Here is a 21,480-nt window from a genome sequence, read left to right as displayed (position 1 = left end):
TAACTTCTACATGCAACTTGAATCTGTATTTTAGAGGACATTTTAAGTTATATGTATTGTATCTTTTAATTTCCTTATAGTGACTTTTGATGAAAAGGCTTTTTAAAATTTAATATAGTTGAATTTATCTCTTAAAATACTAGTTTTTTAAAATGTCTTCTCTCTCCCTTGCCTTAAAGTTTTGAACATTTTGCACTTTACATTTAGGTTTTTATCTCATATAGAATTGTTTCTTATGTTGTGTTTAGGAGGGATTCATTCTCCCTCCTGAGTTTTCCCTATAGATAATCATTTATTCAGTAATTCACACTTTTCCCTGTCATTTGTAATGTTATAAAGTTCCCTTATGTGCACAAGTTTCTCTGTTCTGTCCTGTTGGTCACTTTATCATTATTTGCCTTCACACTGCAGTTTAGCTTTATAAATCTTAGTATCTGCTAACACATTTTTTGCACTCAGGACGGATTTTGCTATTTTTCTGTCTTTGCCCTTATACACTTACACTTTATTTAATTTTCCAAATTTTGTATGAGGCTTTTGTTTGAAATTATATTAAATCTTTAAATGACTTTCAAACAGTTTTTTTAATGTTTAGGTTTTTTCTTTTTGTAATGGTTATTATAAAGGTGATGTACAGAGGGGTTATAGTTACATAAGTCAGGTAGTAAGTACATTTCTTTTTAGGCAGTTTTACCCCTTCTCTCACTTTCCCTGTTTTTCCCTCTAGTGAGTGACAGAATTTTCTTATCCATAAGTAAAGACATACTTTTCTTTTTTTTCTTTACAAAAGACAGTCTACATATGTGGTCTATCTTTTGTTAAGTTTATTCCACAGAAGCTTATTTTTGTTACTATTATACAAACACTATTGTGTATAGAAATGTAATTGATTTTTATATATGTATAGCTACACATCTCATAATTTATAAGCAGGCTTTTTATCTAAGGAATGACAGTTTTTATTTCAGTTTATTTTGTCTTTAAGATTTTTCCAATTCTTGCTGGGCAGGAAAATCCACGAGACTCTTATCTCTAATAAACTAAAAAAGCCAGAAATGGAGCTCAGGTAGTAGTAAAGCTCTAGCCTTAAGCAAAAGAAGCTCAGGGACAGCACTTAGGTCCCAAGTTCATAATTTCCAATTCTTGTACTTTTTAATCCCAGGTAGTCAGTAGGTTGATACTGAAACAAGATTGTGATTTTAGGCTAGTTGAGGCAAAAAGTTTGAGACCCTTGTCTACCACCTCAGTTAAGAAAAAAGCTGGTTTGGTGGCACATGATCCCAGGTAATTAGGAAGCATAAAATATAAGACTATATTCAAAATACAATGAAAGTAAAAGGATGAGGGCTTGGATCAAGTGCTAAAGCTTTTTGTTTGGTAAGACTAAGGCAAGGCCCTAAATTCAGACTTCAGTACCACTCCTAAGAATATTATAAATGTTACCATATTTTGTTTTTTGGTATAGCAAGCTATCAAGACCTTGAGTAGAAACTGCCTACAGACAGCCTTATCTCATTACTTGTTTTGAAGACAGTCCTTCTAACCGTTGCATCATTATATGTTGAAATTTGGGTTCACCTGTTAAGCAGTGTGGGCCTAAGGAGTATTAACTTTGAATTAGATGCACAACCTTTAATAAGTAATAATTTCACATACTTCAGGTTTCTTAGAGTATTTCTAAAGACGAGAATACAGTGCGAAATCTCTTTCAAGGCTCTGTCCTATATATTCCTATTCATTATTTTGTGACTCACTTTTCATGTTAATTAGTGTAAAAAGAATATTACTCTCATGGTGAATTAACTTATATCTTAGAAGTATCTTGGTCATCTCTGTAGTAGAGGGCTTCCTCATTCTTTTGATCACCACAGAAAATTCCTTTACAGTTTTATCTTGATAGATTTTGGGGTTGTTTTTAGTCTTTTGCTATTGCAAGCAGATTACTATTAGTAACCTTTCGCGTGCACCATTGTGCATCTATGTGTCTAATTGTGGAGATTATAAGGCCACTTCTAAAGAAATAGTCATGACTAGGTTTTGTATTTCTTCTTAAATTAGTTTTTTGTGGTAGTTTTCCATTGTGACAAGATATCTGTAAAAAACTAGGGTAAATAAATTTTGGTTCCATAGTTTCAGACATTTCAATCCAGTATGGCCTGAGTCCCTGCTTTGGACTTAGGGCAAGGCAAATATGCTGAGTGGAATGTGGGACAGAGGAGGGTGCTTACCTTATGGTAGACAAGAGGCAGAGATAGAGAGGGCCTGCGGACAGGATATTCCCTTTGAAGGTGCACCTCCAATAGCCTACTTTCTTTAGTTAGGCTCAATCTCAGACTAGTCCATTGATATGTATTGTCAGTGAACTGAGTCATTGGTGAAGTTAGAGCCCTCATGTCTAATGACCTCTAAAACCCCATCAGTTCACACCAGGCCTATTAACACATGAAACTTGGAGGGGGGCCATTTAAAATGCTATTCTTACTGGTTAAAATCTCTGTTGCAAGTTTAGTCTTGAACTTTTAAGTTTCGAAATTTTTCTAATAGAAGTTGAAGGTGGAGACACACATCTGTTAAGTTTAACTACTCTGCAGGTGAAGACTGGGAGGATTCTGATTCTAGAGCAACGTCGGCAAAACATTTTGAGGCCCTATTTCAACCAATAAAAAGCTGGGTGTGTTGGCATGTACCGGTCATTCCAGTTACACAGGATGCATGAATAGGAGAATCTAGATCCAGCTTGGCCTGAGCATAAACTTGAGACCTTATCTCAAACAATAAGCAAAGCAAAAATGGCTGGGAGTGTAGCTCAAGAGTCAAAACCTCTGTCTAGCAAATGCAAAGCCATGAATTTAAACCATAATATCCCTAAACATTCCAACATACAGGCATAAGGTTACATATCTCCTTCTTTTTTACTACTTATTTATTGTCCTATTTCCTTCTTAACTTTATCTTTTTAATTTGTGACCATGGTTTAGAATATAAATGAGAAATTTGTTGAGATTGGATTTAGCTTACTATTATACAAAGTTCTCCTAGTTTTTTTTTAGCGTATTCTGTATTTCTGAGAAAAATTAAAGTTAATTTAGAAAGGGAAAATTACCAGCCCTACTAATATTTCATATGTATGAGATTATCAGATATAGACATAATTTAGAATTGATTTGTTTTAAAGAACTTACATACCTCTTCATGTTTGTCATTCACTAAGCTGTTTTCCCTGCTTGCATTGCTCTAAGGGTTTATACTTACCACATCCTCATTCTAGCTTTATGATAGGTAAAGCCTAATAGAGAACTTTACCAGGTTTTTAAAAAACACTTGACCTGCAAGCTGCCCTTAATGTTTTTCTAAGCTCCCATCACCCAACCAAACTCTTTGATGGGTGGCCATGTGCTTAACTGTGTCTTAGGGGGTTCTGTTATTAGAAAAAGCTATGTGTCTATTTAGGCGGCTGAAATACAGAGCATTGAAGTTTGAAGCTTTCCTAGGCAGAAAAGTCTGCAAGAGTCTTAACTTCATAATTTAAAAAAAGCAGGGCTGGAGGTATGGCTTAAGTGGTAGAGCACCAGCTGAGAGGAATAAGCCAAGCAAGTTTGAGGACCTGTGTTGGGATCTGGCCCCTAGGCCTGCCGCCCCTCCCCCAAGCTCTGAGGGAAGCGAGCTGCCCTCTCTGGGTCCGCCCTTGTACCCAGCCCCCAACCCAGCCTAGCCAGCCCAGCGCCTACCAACCCCGCCCTGGCTCACGATAGCTCATGGGGGTCAGGTGATACCTTTCAGCCTATCGGAATCCTGGCCAACGCCCTTTCCTCGGGAATCATCTCCCGTTACACATGTCTCAATAAAGTTAGTTCGCTCTAAGAAGCTGACCCCAGACATGCCTACATCTGACTTCGTCTATTGGTAAGGAGGCGGGCACACATTCTTGGCCAGGCCACGTGCGCGGCAGGGTGGTGCTGACTCCCCGCTTCACCCTAGCTTCATCTGCCGGCCGGGTGACTAGGGGAGAGGGTGTGAAAGGGAGTGTGGAAAGAAGAGTACCCGAGCCCAACAGACCTGAGTTTAAACTTCAGTACTGCTAAAAAAAAAAAAAAGTTTGAGAAATCAGAATTGACTGTTTATTTTGTTCTATAAAATGAAGAAAGTGAGGATAATATCCCTTGAAATTTTGTTGTGAGAGTTGAAGGATGGATGGAAATCATCTAAGATAGTATCTGCCCAGAGTAAACATCGACAAATGGCTACTACTTTCATGAACTTTGCTCGGAAACTTAATTATTCTTACCATCTCCCCACCTTGTTCTGTTTTTCTCCATCATTGAACATTGTTAATTTTGATGCTTTTGGCTTATTTAGTTTTTTTTTTAACATAAAATCTCATTTGATATAATAGTTTATTAAAGCATTTATAATACTAGATGGCATGAATATTTCTGTTCCCCAGATGTCTTGCTATGTATGTCTATGCCATTTTATTTTGGGCTCATGGAACCAATCTTCCAATTTTTCCTAAGAAATATTTTTGGTATCTTTTCCAAATCAAGTATAGTTTCCCAGCATCTTAGGTTTTTAAAAATTATTATTGTTTTGTATGTTTTCCCAGTGCTGAGGAACCAAGACCCTTACACATGCTAGTATGGTTGTATGTACCTCTAAATCCCTCTAGTATCTTTTTAAAAAACATCTCGAGCTGGGAAGTGATAAAGGGCTTGCCTTGCATGCATGAAGCCCTGGGCTCCATTCCTCAGTACCACATAAACAGAAAAAGCTGGAAGTGGCACTGTGGCTCAAGTAGTAGAAGAGGGCTAGCCTTGAGCAAAAGAAGCCAGGGGCAGTGCTCAGGCCCTGAGTCCAAGCCCCAGGACTGGCAAAAACAAAAACAAAAATCAAACCCCAGCTTGATTGGAGTATAGTTGACATATAATATGATTTCAAAAATTTTATAAATTTAACATTTATTTATCTGTGGAAACCTCATCACAATAAGGGTAAGGAACATAACCTGCCACTCCCAAAGGGTTTCCTTATACTTTTTGTAATTTCTTCCTCTCAAATCATCTTTTCTTGTCAACAAGCAAGCTTGTCACTGTAAATTATTGTACATTTCCTAGATCTTTATATAAATGAAGTGTACAATTCTAGTCCTAGTTTTCATGGGCACTAGCTATTTGGTTGTCTCAACCATAATTTTGCTAAACAATCATTTGTGCTAATTATTTAAGTTGACTTTTTTGACTCTTGCAAACTATGCTTTGATACAGAAAAATAGAAGTACAAGAGCATCTATTTTGAACAGTATACCTTTAAGATAAATGTTAAAACAATGTATTGCTAAAGTAAAGGTTTGATGTCAGACTAGAGTCAGTTTGCATCATTATTGGTTGTTCCTTAAAAAGACATTCTCCTTAGTAATATTTTTAAAGGCATTTCCTTACTGATAACTTGGATTCGAAAGCCTGTCTTTACTACATTTTAGTAACTCTTAATGGATATCTAGTTTATGCAAACTATTATGTCATGCTTAATATGAAGTCTTATTTTGATGGTTTTATCTAAGTAATTGTTTTTTTTCTTTTTTGAAGGTTTGTTATTGAACTCTGTGAACCAATTCAAGTAAAACAGCTTGATATTGCAAATTATGAATTATTTTCTTCTACTCCCAAAGACTTTCTGGTTTCTATCAGTGACAGGTAAATTCTGAAACTGTTATAAGAGTCTATGTTGGTTCGCAGGGAAATGGTCAGAACTTGAATAAATAATGTTGAGCGAGACAAGCCTAGCACACAGAGAACAAATGGGCATGGCCTCCTTGATATATGATTGTTGGTGGGCGGGGGGGGGGGGGGGTGGAGGGGGTGCGGCGGGCTGTAGAGACCAGGTCTGCAAAACAACAAACTTCTTTTTAAATGGTATTTCCACGTGTTTAGGTCAGCAACTTTACATTATGTATCTAAAAACCATATGTATCTAAAAACCAAAAAACTACTAAACATAAAAAGGTCTAGAATATCAGTGGATCACAATAGCTCAAAAGCTATGTCCATGATCATATAAGGGAGGATAAGCAAAAACAACTCCAAGAGAAGGACACAGGAGGATTCTATTGCCGACATTACATTTAAAGTTCTGTGAATTTCCTTTGGCATACCCTGCGTAGTTACTGTATATGATTTTGGTACACTGGATAGTGTATACATGCCTACCTGATTTAGGGAAGGGAAAGAAAAACGAGGTGTAAGATCACAAGAAATGTACTCACTGCCTTATTATGTAACTGTACCCATTTTGCACAACACGTCAATAAAATTTAGTAATAAAAAAAGAGTCTATGTTGAAACTTAAAAATTAAATAGTGGATCATTCTTGACTTCCATCATTAAAAAAATTATTCTAAAGGTTATGTACACAGGGGTTACAGTTAGTGAGTCCAGGTAATGAGTATATTTTCCTTTTGAACCCCTTCCTCCCATTCTCTCCCAGTTTTTACCTTCTCAACTTACCCACCTCCAACGTGGTATAGTTCATTTCCAACATAGTGTCTTGTGGGTTTCACACTGAATTGGTTCACCCTTTGTCCCAATGGTTCTGTGCTTCCCTTTTCCAAATCAGATAAACCAGACAAAGGATACCAGGATATCAGATACCAGACAAAGGATACAGAAATCAGAACAGCAGCTGAAGGGAATAAACCAAAGAAAAAAGAGAAGAAGAAAAAAACAACAACACACAATTAGTATAATAAAAAACCTCTTCCATTTCTTGGAGTTCATTTCAATAAGCATCATTTTATATGATCTTATGCACATAGCTATTGAGCCCTTAAGATTCCCTCTAAGAATATCCTCTTTAGTTTTCACTGTGTGAAGGTTTAGTCATCGTTTTATTTTTTATTTTGATATCAGTTTGTAATAGTTGCATTGTAGGCCCCCCTTTTAATCTATTTTCATTGGGTCATATAATACTTAAAACATAATTATGTGATGAGCCCTTATAAAATGTGGAAACAGACAAAAGGAGGTTAAAGAGTTTGATTAGGTCACATGATATGATAGAGAACTCAGATCTAAAACTATGTGGATTAAGACCTTTTAATTATTATGCTCTATTGCTTCCAAACATTTCTTTAAAATGTTAATTAAGAATATACATGTACAGTTTTTCTTTTTCTGGTGTGTATTTTGGCAGTGTATTTAAAAGTCTTTTTTTGTATTTGTATGATTATAAAAGAAATTAACATTTATGAGGAATTTGGAAAAGAACCATATTCTTGATAACCAAAGATAGCCATTCCTTTTTTTTTTTTTTTGGCCAGTCCTGGCTTCTTTTTGCTCAGGCTAGCACTCTACCACTTGAGCCACAGTGCTACATCTGGCTTTTACTGTATATGTGGTGCTGAGGAATTGAACTCAGGGCTTCGTGTATATTAGGCAAGCACTCTATCACTAGGCCACACTCCCAGCCCCTGTTAACCATTCTTATCATTGTATTACATTCCTTTGTCTTTCTCATGCATGTATGTATTCCATTAAAATACATACTTTTTCCTTCTTAAATATTAACAGTGTCTTTTGTTTTAAACATACCCTTTTGAGTAAGTGCTTAATATTCCTCTTGGAGGCATTTATTCATTTTATAACACATAACACATGTGAGTGGCAGTATGATTGGTGGGCCATTTGAGGTACTGTTTATTTTACTGTACTTCTGTCATTGATCATCAAGGAGTCCTTGGTGTTTCTTCTTCCATCTCACTCTCATTACATATGTACACTTTTAAAAGCCTTTGGGAAATTCCTTCTGTTGTTCTGCTACTAACCTTAGATCATTTCTTTCCTTTTTTTTTTTTTTTGTCAGTTATGGGACTTGCACCCTAGGCCTGGGTGCTGTCTCTGGGCTCTTCAGCTCAAAGCTAGCATTCTACCAGTTGAGCCACAGCACCACTTCTGGTTTTCTGAGTGGTTTATTGGAGATAGGAGTCTCACAGACTTTTCTGCCCAGGCTGGCTTTGAACCTCTATCTTCAGATCTCAGCCTCCTGATTAGCTAGGATTACAGGCATGAGTCACTGGCGCCTGGCTTAGATAATTTCTTTTAAGCTGGAATTTTTAAAATGTCAGATTGACATGTGCAGCTCTGACAATAAAGTATTAGTTATTTACATATTGTAAATAAAAATAGTTTTGGACTTTTTATATTAAATTTTCTTTGAAAGGGATCAACTATTTAGATACGTTGAACTCAAATGCGCTATACTTTGTTTTTCCTATTGTACTTCCTGCCAGTATTTGTGTTCACAGATCACATCATCACATCATCACATACTTGTCAGTATGTGAATTGTGTACCTCCTTTTGCAGGATGGTCTCTTGAAAACTTTAGGTTTTAAAACCTCCAGGGAGCACTGCCAACTCCCTAGGAATTGTCCTGGTCCTACTTTTGTCTTTTCCTTGTCTTTCTTCTATTTACTAGTAGTGTAATTTTGCATGTAACATCTAATCTGTCAATATAATTGGAAAAAAGTTTATTTAGCTCAAGGTCTGCTTTATAAAAATGTTAAGTTAGTATGTTCACCTTGAGATGATAAGCATGCATAGGATATATTTATTTTTATATTTTCTAGATATCCTACAAGTAAATGGATTAAACTGGGTACTTTCCATGGTAGAGATGAGCGAAATGTCCAGAGTTTCCCTTTAGATGAACAGATGTATGCTAAATATGTTAAGGTAATGTTTGCATGTATAGCACTGTTGTATAAACAAATGTTCCTTTTATTTATATGACCCAATTAGAAATTTCCACTTAGAAATTTTCATTGTACCATTTGCTGAAATAGGTCTTAGTTGAATTTATTATTACTATTATTATTATTATTAGTTTCTGGTCTTGGGGCTTCAACTTAGAGCCTGGGCACTGTCCCTGAGCCTCTTTGTGCTCAAGGATAGTGCTCTACCCACTTAAACCACAGTACTACTTCCAGCTTTTTGAATAGTTTATTGGAGATAAGAGTCTCACAGACTTTTCTGCCCACACTGGCTTGAAGAAGGCCTCAAATCTCAGCCTTCTTGAGTAGCTAGGATTATAGGCATAAGCCACCAGTTCCCAGCTGAATATATTGTTTGATGAGACAAATATTTTATTATTTGTTTTGGGTTGCTGGTAACATGGGCCAACATTTGTGGTTCTGATAAAATTCCAAATTTGAACTCCTGTTTTTTTTAATTAGTTAATTTATTTATTGTCAAAGTGATGTACAGAGGGGCTAAAGTTTGATATGTAAGGCAGTGAGTACATTTCTTATCAAAGTTGTTACCTCCTCCCTCATTTTTCTTTGTTTTTGAGTCAATGTAAAATGTTGTCTCCATTGTATTATATTGCTTTCTGTCCTTAAACTCTTTTAAGTAGGTCTGATTTTTTTTTAGTAGAGTCTTATTTTTAGATTATTTCCATTTTAATGTCCAATTATTTGGCATTGTTAAATCTTTTGCCTTTTGTTTTATGTATTCAAACACAACATTCTACTTCCAGTTATCTATTTTACCCATACAAATTTAAAAACAGTAGTTCACTTGTTTCACCAGTTAATTAAGTAAAATTGTCACTCATCAATTGGATTTAAACAAAATAGAAATGTTGGTAGTCTTCTCCTTTCTAAAATTTTTAAAAATTAAAATAATAGCAATATACTAAAGTTATGTTAATTGACCTTTGGAATGGCAGCCGTTCTAATTTCTATCCTTTCTTCTTTAAATGAGAGAACTTCTAGCTAATTAATTTTGTCTTCTGTGATTTTGCTGTCTCTTTAAAGCATGGATTAAATTGACTTCTGTAAATGGGTAAACTTGTAATACTCTTAGTTTCATTAAAAAGGGCTTAGTTGTATTTCAAAATTACAGCTTATATTGTCAGCTAATGATTCAAGAAATGAGTCTAAATTGAAGAACCATTTAGTTCTAGTTCTCATTTTACAGTGATAAATGTTATACGTTTGCGAGCTTATTTTATCCAGGAATAACTAAACCCAAATCTATGGATTGCTTTCTGATAGCTTGCATTTTAAAAGCAAATTGACAAGTATTTTCAATAACAGAATACCAAAAGTTTATACTTTCCCTGGAATAAATTAATACAATATTACACAAGAGGCAGCATTTAATCAGCATCCTGTATCAGTAAATGTATATATATATATGACTAGTGCATATTATAAGTTTGTCTGTAGTATGTAGTACATATTGTAATATTGTAATATTTACAGCAATACAAGACTCAGAATGTGTCTAAAGACTTTTAATTGGGATTAGAATATTTAATAGATAACATGAAATAACAGCAATGGCTTTTAGCTACTTGAACTTTGTAAGCTTCAAGTTAATTTCTTCAGTTAATTTCTTCAAGTTAATTTAGATTATCTAGTTCGAATGGTAAAAATTTCAAAGCATTGCTTTGACTTCTGCAAAAAATTAAGAGTATTACAAAATTATCCATCACAATACATTGCTTTCTCTATACCGTATAATTTATAAATATACTTGTTGCTTTTGGCATGTTATCCAGACTTTGGAACTGATTTCTTTTTCTTTTCCTTTTTCTTGCTTCAGATGTTCATCAAGTACATAAAGGTTAGCAACCTTCTCTTTTGCAATATTGAATAACAAGGCATGACATATTAATGCAGTACAAAAAAGCAAAAGTACAAGTATTGATTTGGGGGAAATGAGGACTTTATTGTTAGAACTGTTAGAATGAAAACAACTGAGTACAGTGTTGTACTGGCTTTCCATTTCATGGGCTTTTTTATTTTTCAGGTGGAGTTGGTATCACATTTTGGATCAGAGCACTTTTGTCCATTAAGCCTTATAAGGTAATATAGAACACTAAGTACATTTACTGTTTTTTATCGTTTGTTTCTTTCCTCTTTTTGGTGGTACTTTAGTTTCAACTCAGCCTCATATTTAATATACAGGTGTTCTTCCACTTGAAACAGACCCACAGTCATTTTTTGCTTTGGTTATTTTTCAGATAGGATCTCTTGTTTTTGTCTGAGCTAGCTTTGGACCATGATCCTTCTATCTTTGGCCACCCACTTAGCACAGGCACATGCCATCACTTTCAGCTTTTTTGTTGAGATGAGATCTCGTAAACTTCTTGTTTGAGTTGGTAGCAGAACCTTTATCCCCTGATCTCTGCCTCTTTGAGTACCTGGGATTACAGGAAGAAGCCATTGTGCTCAGTGGTTGTTTTGTTGTTCTACTGTTTAAAAAAATACATTTTAAGTGAAGAAATGTTTTTCATATGAGAAGTTAATATTACAGACATATAAACTATCAATGGCTAACGTCTAATTCTACCTACTCAAGAGGCTAGGATCAGAGGATCATGATTTGAAGCCAGTTCAGGGAGAAAGTTACATGCGACTGTCTCTCCAGTTAGCTGGAAAAATGCTAGACTCAAGTTAGCAAAGCAACAGCCATGAGCAAGGAAACCAAACAAAAGCACAGTTCCTCAGTTCAAGCCACAGTGTCAGCAAAGATTTTTAAAAAATGAATTACTAATCTGTTGGTCTCCTTAATGTGTTTTGGGAAAATATCAAGTTAATCTGTCAAAAAATAAACTTTAAGCTGGGCACTAGTGGCTCATGCTTGTAATCGTAGCAACTCTGGATGCTGAAATCTGAGGATCATGGTTCAAAGTCAGCTCGGATAGGAAAGTCCATGAGACTCTCATTTCAAAAAGCACCCAAAAAGCCAGAAATATAGCTATGGCTCAAATAGTAGACAGCTTGCCTTGAGCAAAAAAGCTCAGGCCCTGAGTTCAAGCCCCAGGACTGGCACCAAAATAAATAAAAAATAAACCGATGTATTTGATTTTACTCACATGCTGTTTTGCTATGCTCATAAAATGTAAAAATCAATGGTAGAAAACTGATAACTATATTTCAAAATGCCTCAGTAGCTTAGTTTTTGTATTTTAGTGGAAGTTGTTGATAACTAAATTTTAAGAAATAGCTATTACTTTGGAGTCCATAATCTTTACTAGAGTTAATGTTTATCATATGTTGTAAGGAGATTAGCTTTGTTTTAATGGAAATTTTTTTTTTTTTTTTTGGCCAGTCCTGGGCCTTGGACTCAGGGCCTGAGCACTGTCCCTGGCTTCTTCCCGCTCAAGGCTAGCACTCTGCCACTTGAGCCACAGCGCCGCTTCTGGCCGTTTTCTGTATATGTGGTGCTGGGGAATCGAACCTAGGGCCTCGTGTATCCGAGGCAGGCACTCTTGCCACTAGGCTATATCCCCAGCCCCTTTAATGGAAATTTTAACGGAATTGTTGTGATTAGGGTATTTGGCACCAGCATGGTGGAAGAATATGAAGAAATTGCTGATTCCCAGTATCAGTCAGAACGCCAAGAACTGTTCGATGAAGACTATGGTAAGTGATTTTTCAAAGATAACTCTTAGGACTATTTTAACCTGTTGAGTACAGGTTACTTAAACCAGTGACTATTGTGATTTTTGTTTTGTTCTTTTCATAATAGCCAAATTTTTCTTAAGCCTTTCTAATGTGATTACTTTGTAAATTAATATTATATTTGACATTTTTTGGTTATCTGTAATTAGAACTCCTTTTATAACATTAATGTTACAAATTATGAGTGTATCTCTGTGGTAGACCCAAGAACCTGTTGAATTCATCAGATAACTTAAATCAGTAGAAATAAGCATTAATAGCTTTGAGTTCCCTGCGTCTAGAAGTGAACACATTAAGGCCTGAGACTTTTTTCTTTCTTTTTTTTTTGCCAGTCCTGGGCCTTGGACTCAGGGCCTGAGCACTGTCTCTGGCTTCTTTTTGCTCAAGGCTAGCACTCTGCCACTTGAGCCACAGCGACACTTCTGGCCATTTTCTGTATATGTGGTGCTGGGGAATTGAACCCAGGGCCTCATGTATATGAGGCAGGCACTCTTGCCACTAGGCCATATCCCCAGCCCCAAGGCCTGAGACTTTTGAGAAACTCCTGTGAGCCTAAGGGAGTAGAGAATAATTCCTTCTGTTTCTGCTTTATCAAGTCTTTATTTTTATTTTTGCCAGTGCTAGGGCTTGAACTCAGGGCCTGAGCACTGTCCCTGGCTTCTTTTTGCTCAAGGCTAGCACTCTACCCCTTGAGCCATGGTGCCACTTCCGGCTTTTTCTGTTTATGTGGTGCTAAGGAATCGAACTCACATTCCCAGCCCCCAAGTCTTTACTTTAAAGTACCTTACAGAATGTCTTGAATAGTCTATATTTTCTCTTGCCATTTTCCCAAAAAAGAAATAAAGTCATTTCACTAAGGTTTGATAAAGTATATTGAAAAAATTTTGTAAAGTCTTATACATTTTGGTATTGTAGTTTTTTCCCTTGGTTTCTATCTATTAAATGGCTTTGAATCTCATTTTCTTCTTCTGAATTTGGTTTAAATGGGTGGTCAGTGTTTATAATATGTTTTAAATGTCAGTTGACAGAATGTAGCTTTTATATATGTTACTAGAACTACTTCATAGCACAGTTACTTTATCTTTAAACAGATTATCCACTAGATTATAATACTGTGGAAGATAAATCTTCAAAAAATATTCTTGGTTCTGCTACAAGTGAGTATGTTGGGATTTCCTATTTCTACTATTAAAATATTTCTCAGTAATTCTATTCATAAATAGATTGTTTTGTTCTTGGTGTAGTTTAGGATTCTCCTACTCCCAGTGTTGAACCTGAGTTGAAATAAGTTAATGGCTTTGAAGTATTTCTATAGAAATTAGACAAGAAGTATAGATGTTACGGAAAAGGAGAGAAAAAAAACTAATGTAATAAGTACTTTTTCAACTCTAAGCATGCAAATTATTGAGAACATTACTCGTAATGAAGAGGAGGCTATGAATTATTTGGGAAAACAATTACTAAAGAGGTACTGCGTCAGTGATTTTTACTGATTTTACCAGTAATAAGGATATGTTCATTTAGATTTAGTGATACTGGTTTTCTCTGATTATAAAACATAAACTCCATTCATCCCTACCAATGACTGTGTCAGTGACTGTAGCAAAAAAGGCAGCATAGGGAATATGGCCTCGTGGTAGAGTGTTTCCCTTGTACACACGAAGCCCTAGGTTTGATTCCTCTGACCACATATATAGAAAAAGCCAGAAGTGGCACTGTGGCTCAAGTGGCATAGTGCTGTCCTAGAGCAAAAAGAAGCCAGGGACAGTGCTCAGGCCCTGAGTTCAAGCCCCAGGACTGGCCCAAAAAAGGTAGTATACCCTTTCTAAACTAGCAAAATGATTTGAGATACCTAATGGTTTAAGAGCATATGTGAGCCAGTGAGCTCGCTAATGGAGACTACTGGGAGACCTTTACCCACTGGCACAGAATTTTTCTCACAGAATGTGGGTAGATATACTTTAATATTTTTTGTTATTCTTGAAGATAAAACTATCTAATAAAGCTTTTCTTTTTTATATGGAGATTAATAATTGACGTTAATATATATATATAAATCATAGTAAATAGATGACAAGCTGCTTGTATTTTTTACTTGTTACTAAACCGAATTGCCGAACCAATCTGAGTATGGATGATAGCTTTATATAAGCTTTTTAGAAGGTAGGTGTGTGTGTGTGTGTGTGTGTGTGTGTGTGTGTGTGTGTGTGTGTGTGTGTGTGTTTTACATCATTTTAAGGCCATGTATTTGGTGCTTTAAATTTCTCTTTCCTCTTGCCCTCCACCCCACCCCTTCCCGCCCCCTTCCTGCTCTTTCCCTTCCCCCATAGAAGATTGTAAACTTAAGTGGAGTTTTTCTGGGCTAGAAAGAAGAGCTTTAAATATTCTTGCAGAAGGAGAATCTTTTTATATAATATTTAACTCTTTCATATCAGTTTGCTATACTTCGTTTCACTTTTTTACTAACCTTCTGACTTTAGATCCACTACTTTTACATAGGAGCGATTGTTATCTAGTTGATGATATAAAAAATTAGGTGCATTAGTTACTACCATGAGATGTGGTCTATTTAGGAGTGGAAGACATATGCCTGGATATATTTTTTAACCTCTAAATTTGTTTCCTAATTGTTACATTTATGTAGCTTAATGCTGCTGAACTCCCTCTGAGGAAATCACCATTTTTATGGCGTTAGGAAATAGTACCACACTAAAAGATCTCTCTGGCTTCTGGTGGTTATCAGAAAGGAGAGAACACCTGACAAAGGAACTTAGTATCTTACCATAGTTTCTGATAATGAGAAAAACCCTTTTGATATTCTAGATCTTACTATTCTTTCTTGATATGGGTTTAAGTCCTGTATGCCATTAAAATCTAAACATGTGTCATTGAAGAAAATTTCCTTAATTGTAATCTTCTTTATAATTTATTATTTACACAGAATCTTATTTTGGTCCTACATTTTGGATCTTTCTCTTTGAATGTGTGTGTATCTTGGTAATACATCATTTTTGGTCATTCCTGGGGCTTGGACTCAAGGCCTGAGCACTGTCCCTGGCTTCCTTTTGCTCAAGGCTAGCACTCTGCCACTTGAGCCACAGCACCACTTCTGCCCATTTTCTATATATGTGGTGCTGAGGAATTGAACCCAGAGCTTCATGTATACGAGGCAAGCGCTCTTGCCACTAGGCCATATCCCCAGCCCCACATCATTTCTTTTTAAACTGTTCTCTGGAAGAACTTTGCACTTACCTTCCAATATTCTAGATGCCATAAGACAGTTTGAATGGGAGGACATTAGTTGAGTTGAAGTATGGTAAATAGGATTTAATAAGATTTCCACTTCTGGAGGTTTCTGAATAATAGGCAAATAAGCTGAGTGTTAAGATTTTACTGTCACAAAACTTTCAGACCTGGCCTGACATTGCTCCTTTACATACTTGTGTCCTAATAGTCTTCTATGAAGATTTCCAGACTGTTCTTCGGCCTGAAGTTAGCCACACCCTCCCTGGTGGAATAATTTTAAGAAGCAAGTAATAAAATTGAATTCGGTCCAAAGCGCTGGTCTTTGTAATGAGAATAGTCAAGCTTGGCATTTTAAAATCAGCTTGAAATTGGCTTATTCAGACCTGATTTTCCCCCTTTTTCAACCAAGTTCTGTGTCCCTAACTCTTTTGTTTTTGAGACAGACTTTTGCTTCCAATAGGCCAGGATAGTCCCAAACTCTTTATGTAGCTCAGATGGTTATAAACTTACCATCCTTCTATCTCTATCTCCTAAGTATTTGAATCACATGTGGGCACTATGACACTTAACCTTTGTTATTATTGTTCAAAATAAAATTTATGATTTTAATCTTAATAGAAAATTATTTTTCCTTACTGTTGAGTACAGGTTTAGTACCCCTTACTTTAAATACTTGGAGCCAGAAATATTTCACAACTTATATTTTGGATTATTTGCATATACATACTTAGATACCTTGAAGATGAGACTTAAGTGTAAACACAAAATTCACCTGCTTCAAAAATGCTTTATGCTTATAGCCCAAAGATAATTTTATATAGTATTTTTAGTGATCTATGTTTTGGGTATTAGCCATCATGGAGGTCACCTGTAGAATTTTTTACTTGAGAAACAAGGTTAGCTCTCAAAAAATTTCAGGTTTTTGAGCATTTTGGATTTCACATTTTTGGATTAGAGATATTCAATCTGTAGTACTTATAGGAAATTTATATGTTTGCAGAGTGTGATGAGACTTGGTTGTCAAAAAGCATACATACTGCATACTTAGACATTCTTAATATTATATCATTGATAAATACTGAAAGTGTAAACTATTGTGTTAAGAGAGTAGTCTTCTTATATGTACATGCCTGTCTGACAGTGCTGCCTGATTTCTCTACCCTATATTCTTTTATGCCAGTGATAATTCTGCCTTTCTTGTGCTTTGTCATGTGGCTTTGCCAGATGGGTATCTACAGTGGTACTCAAACCCTGCCTTTACTCCTAGTTCATTGTGTACGTTTGTTAAAAATCTTCATATCTGTTAAAGTTAGCTATGTATGTATGTTACAGAATGTAGTTCCTGTCTTTTAAGTTAAGATAACCTTATGAAATTATATGTGTACATACATACATACATATTTGTGAGCATATTTATGTATACATGGTTCTAAAAGGAAAGAAACTGGGCATGGTTAGCCTTCAAAAGAAGCTGACTAGTCATAGGAGGAAACAGTGTTTTGATTGGTTTCTCTTGATATGCTGTAGCATACATATGAACCCCTCAGACTTAACACCATGGACAAGTTTGTATTTGGTGTTAAAAGATCCTGAAAATGAATATATGGAAATATTTGTCCATAGAAGTGTCTCATTTCTAGAGGAGTGATATGGGATGATTAATTTACCCAATTCAGAGGAGTTGACTATTCTAAGAGAAATTAATTAATAAATTAATATAGTTTGTGACTATGTTAGAAGCCTTACATGGCCAAATTACATGGTAACAAGCTGTCATACATTTGTCTAAAAGTTGAGAATGGTCAGCCTAAATACCTACAAGGTTGCTTTGTCTCAGAGAACAAGACAAATCAAAAAGACTGTATTAATATAAACAGTATATGTGAACATGAACTTGGGGGAACTTTCCTTGTGTTCCATGGACTAATAAAACAAATTGGGCAAATTTTCTTTGTTACTTAATCCAGTAGTCCCCTGAGATGGCAGTGATAAATAATTTTTAAGGGGTGTATAGTATTGTCAATTTTCCTTATTGTATAACAAGTGCTAAAATATATGTTCATAATATTTCCCCAAAGCTCATGTGTTCTTTTATTCAATTGTATAATAATAAGTGTCTTGAAATTTAAAATCTAATATAAGGTCTTTGAAGCATGAGAGTATAGACTTGTTGATTCAAAAATCTGATACTTATAAAGTAATCATCTTTGGTAAGTGTACTTATTGTATAAAGATTTTTGAATTTATAAAGGAGTACTAGTTTCCATTCCTGACTTTTATATTTGTGAAGATACAGGAATTTCCATCTCTGTTGCCTTATGCTAAGACATCTTATTCACCTGAGTAAGAACCAGAGCTACTTAGTCATTTAGCAATTTGCCATGTTTAATGTCAAGATACTTAAAATGACTAGTACAAATTGGAGATGTTGCTCAAGTGATAGAACACTAACCTTGCTAAACAGCAAGACCCTGAGTCCAATCCTCAGTAATGCCAAAAAATGTTTTTTAAAAACAAAGTAGATTCCAGACTTTCATTATTCTAATGACAATGTACTACTATATTATTGTGTTTCAGATCAGGTTCACAATTGTGAGAGATCAGAATTATAACTATCTATTAGTCCTCACCGTTAAAAGAGTAAATTTCCTACTACTTTCTCCTTCCATACAGCTTATATTGACATGCCAGGTTCATGTGATAGTGTTTAGTTTGCAGTTTCATCATCTGTTAGGTTTTCTTCCCTGCTCTCTTTTCTTGATTTTCATATTTCTGGTTTTCATTAAAAGTGTGATGAAAACCCTGAGTCTTTTTTAAGAAAGAAGACAAATAGGAATATAGGATTCTAAAGTACATCATATTCTAGTGGAATTTCAAAGATTAAATTGGTTTAGAAGTTAATTTTCTCTGAAATTACATTGTGTTACTGATGAGTCACCAGTCTTATATGGAGTGCTTTCTAGTGTTGTAGATGTAGAGGTATATGCCACTTGTATCCATTATCTACACAGTCTCCCTGGAAAAAGAGAAGGCAATATTACCAAGTATGCACATTGTTCTACCTACAGCACTATTTTCTGACTGTGATTTATAATTAATCTGCCCATTCCCCATTCTCATCCCAATCTCCATCACCACCCAAATTTCCTAAGAATTGGTATACTTTTATCATCCACAAAACCTTGTTTTCTTGGCCCAGAAGTTTGTAAAAGTCATTCAAGAACTTGATTCTATGCAGTATTGCTTTGGAATTTGACTTACCAATAATTATTATATTTGAAAATAATAAATTTTTCTCATTTTCGTTAGATAATCTCCCATTTTATTTACTTGTCATAGTCACTCAAAAAAACCTTTTGCATTTTAAACAGTTTTTGGTTTTGGATTAACTTGTAGAAACTTTCTGAAGAAAAACAAGTTTTGAAATACGAATTTTAGTCATTTCTTCTCTGTACTAGTACATTGAAAGGTAGTATTTGGTAAATTGTGTACAACAAAATATATTTATATTAAGATTTTAAATTCCTCCTGGATATAAGTTCAAATTTATGCCTTATACTTGGGCTAAAATTAATGTGTCCTATATTGGACTTCAATAAGGGTAAATAATGGTAATTTTTTAAAAGGCAAAAGACCATTATAAATGGTTTTTTGACTGATAATAATTACAAGAGAATATTTAGGTATATTGGTATTTTTCTGATTGAATTTTGTTTTAGATGCCATTCTAAATATGGTGAATATTGCTGCTAATATACTGGGAGCAAAAACTGAAGACTTGACAGAAGGTACTTAATCATTTTATGGCTCTTTTAAAATAGCTGGTACTCCATGATTCCTTCTAGCTAAGAAAAGCAAGGAAGGAGTAAACCAAAAAAATTGAGTTTTCACTTACAAATTGAGAAAAGATTCACAGGAACTTAACGATTTTTGTATAGCCACTGTTATTTGAATTTTACAAGTTCTTTTATATAAAAGGGCACAGTGTGCATAAAGTTCATGAATTGATTTTTTTGATTGATAAAAATTCTCTTTATTGAGATTTTAATATCCTAGTAGCACTTCAATTGCTTTCTTTTAATGTACCAAATAGCTACTCTATATAGCAAATGATATTAACAGGAACACAATTACTACTTGTTTTTAAGAAAAATAGTTCCAATGCAAACTTGATAAAAATGACCCTGTTTACTTTTTGTTATTTTTTACTCTCTCTCAGGTCTAGTAGGCATGTAAAGTTACACAAATGTATAGACATCCTATATATTTTAATTAAGAATAAGAAATATGCATTACTTATAGTTATGATCTGTGAAGTCATTTCTAAAATACCATTTTTCTTTCTAGTAGCATACAGATTTCATTTTTCTTCTCCCCAGAGACTAAAGTTCTTTATTTGTGATAGTAAAATATTTTCATGGTACAGCTTTTAAAAATTGAATTCAATATGGCATCTTTCTTAAAATAGGAAATAAAAGTATATCTGAGAATGCCACTGCCACAACTACATCTAAAATGCCTGAGTCAGCTCCTGTTTCAACTCCTGTTCCATCACCTGAGTAAGTTATATGTAATATTAGAGTTCTATTAAAGTGGAGAGCTAGCTATACTATAGTATGAGAAAAAGTAACTTGTGTTTTATATGTGAAAAGATTATTTGGTGAAGTGCTCTGTGTCATAGGACAGACATTCTGCAGTCACTTAATACATCTTTGAGTTGCTTCTCATTAGAGAGTATGTATATTATGTGTATTAGGAATACACTTTATTTCACATGAAACCTTTTTTTGTTTCAATTGGTTGAACTCAGGGCCCAGGTGCTAATGCTCTATCACTTGAGCCATAGTGCCACGTCTGGCCTTTTCTGAGTAATTTATCAGCGGTAAGAGTCTCACAGGGACTTTTCGGCCTTGACTGGCTTTGAACCACAATCCTCAGATCTCAGCCTCCTGAGTAGCTAGGATTATGGGTGTGAGCCACTGGCACCCAGCTGTTGTTTTGATATTATATATTATTTTTATTATTTACCAACACCAAGTTTTTATCTTATTGGAAATATTTATGCTAATATAAACTTGAAGACAGATTTTGAAGGCTTTTTTTTTAAGTTCAAATTTGTAAATATTAATTACCTATATGTGATGTCTCTGCAGAGCCACAATGAGTGTACCTGAAATACTTACATAACGGTGGTGCTTACATTATGTGTTATCATAGGTGTTTTCTTTCTCAACTGATTTGTGTAGATCTTTTGTGAGGTGGCATTTGGTCAAGGATACATACACCCACGTATATAGGTAACTGATAAAATATCCTGATTATTTTGGTCTTTTCTACCAGAAATGATAATTGATTACATTTTTAGTTCATTAGCTTCTTATCTGTAATAGATAATTAGCTCATAATGATTTGGGTAATTTTCGATTGCATTATTGTTTATGAAGATAAAATAATTGAACTTAAAAAAGTTCAAGGCAGTAGATAGAACCCTACTGAGTGTGCTTTGCACTGTAATTCCTAAGTATCATGCTAATTCAAAATGAGATTTTTATGGTTTGAAGAGCACAATAAAAAAATTCATGTTCTTCTATGTTAATCCTGAAAGTGACTGAAGATGTTTATAAGGTGATTAAAAAGAAAATGTAGCATACATGTAATTGATTCCTGGAAGGATCTAAGAAATGCATTGGGGATAGTGAGTTTCTTGGTGTTTCTGTTTATGTGGGATAATATTTGCTATTCTTGATTTTTTGTGGCCGGCTTCTTCAG

At 34.8% G+C, this 21,480-nt stretch overlaps 1 protein-coding gene across 8 annotated transcripts in view; it reads left to right on the top strand.

Moving 5' to 3' along the window:
* Positions 1-21,480, top strand: part of Suco (SUN domain containing ossification factor) — a 72,271-nt gene that overhangs the window by 30,479 nt on the left and 20,312 nt on the right. For 5 of the 8 annotated variants that reach the window (XR_007212663.1, XM_048358307.1, XM_048358305.1 and 2 more), the window contains exons 10-17: positions 5,583-5,690; positions 8,620-8,725; positions 10,601-10,621; positions 10,808-10,863; positions 12,335-12,426; positions 13,557-13,622; positions 19,431-19,499; positions 20,180-20,270. Coding sequence is in view for 7 of the 8 variants with exons in the window: in XM_048358307.1 (XP_048214264.1) it covers positions 5,583-5,690; positions 8,620-8,725; positions 10,601-10,621; positions 10,808-10,863; positions 12,335-12,426; positions 13,557-13,622; positions 19,431-19,499; positions 20,180-20,270 (609 nt within the window). In the remaining variant the exon portion in view is untranslated. The remainder of the gene's footprint in view (positions 1-5,582; positions 5,691-8,619; positions 8,726-10,600; positions 10,622-10,807; positions 10,864-12,334; positions 12,427-13,556; positions 13,623-19,430; positions 19,500-20,179; positions 20,271-21,480) is intronic. The other 3 variants (XM_048358308.1, XM_048358309.1, XM_048358310.1) reach the window with 2 other exon arrangements.

The sequence above is a fragment of the Perognathus longimembris genome, chromosome 11 (genome assembly GCF_023159225.1).
Source record: "Perognathus longimembris pacificus isolate PPM17 chromosome 11, ASM2315922v1, whole genome shotgun sequence".
NCBI lineage: Eukaryota > Metazoa > Chordata > Mammalia > Rodentia > Heteromyidae > Perognathus > Perognathus longimembris.
This window is presented reverse-complemented; position numbering and strand designations above follow the sequence as displayed.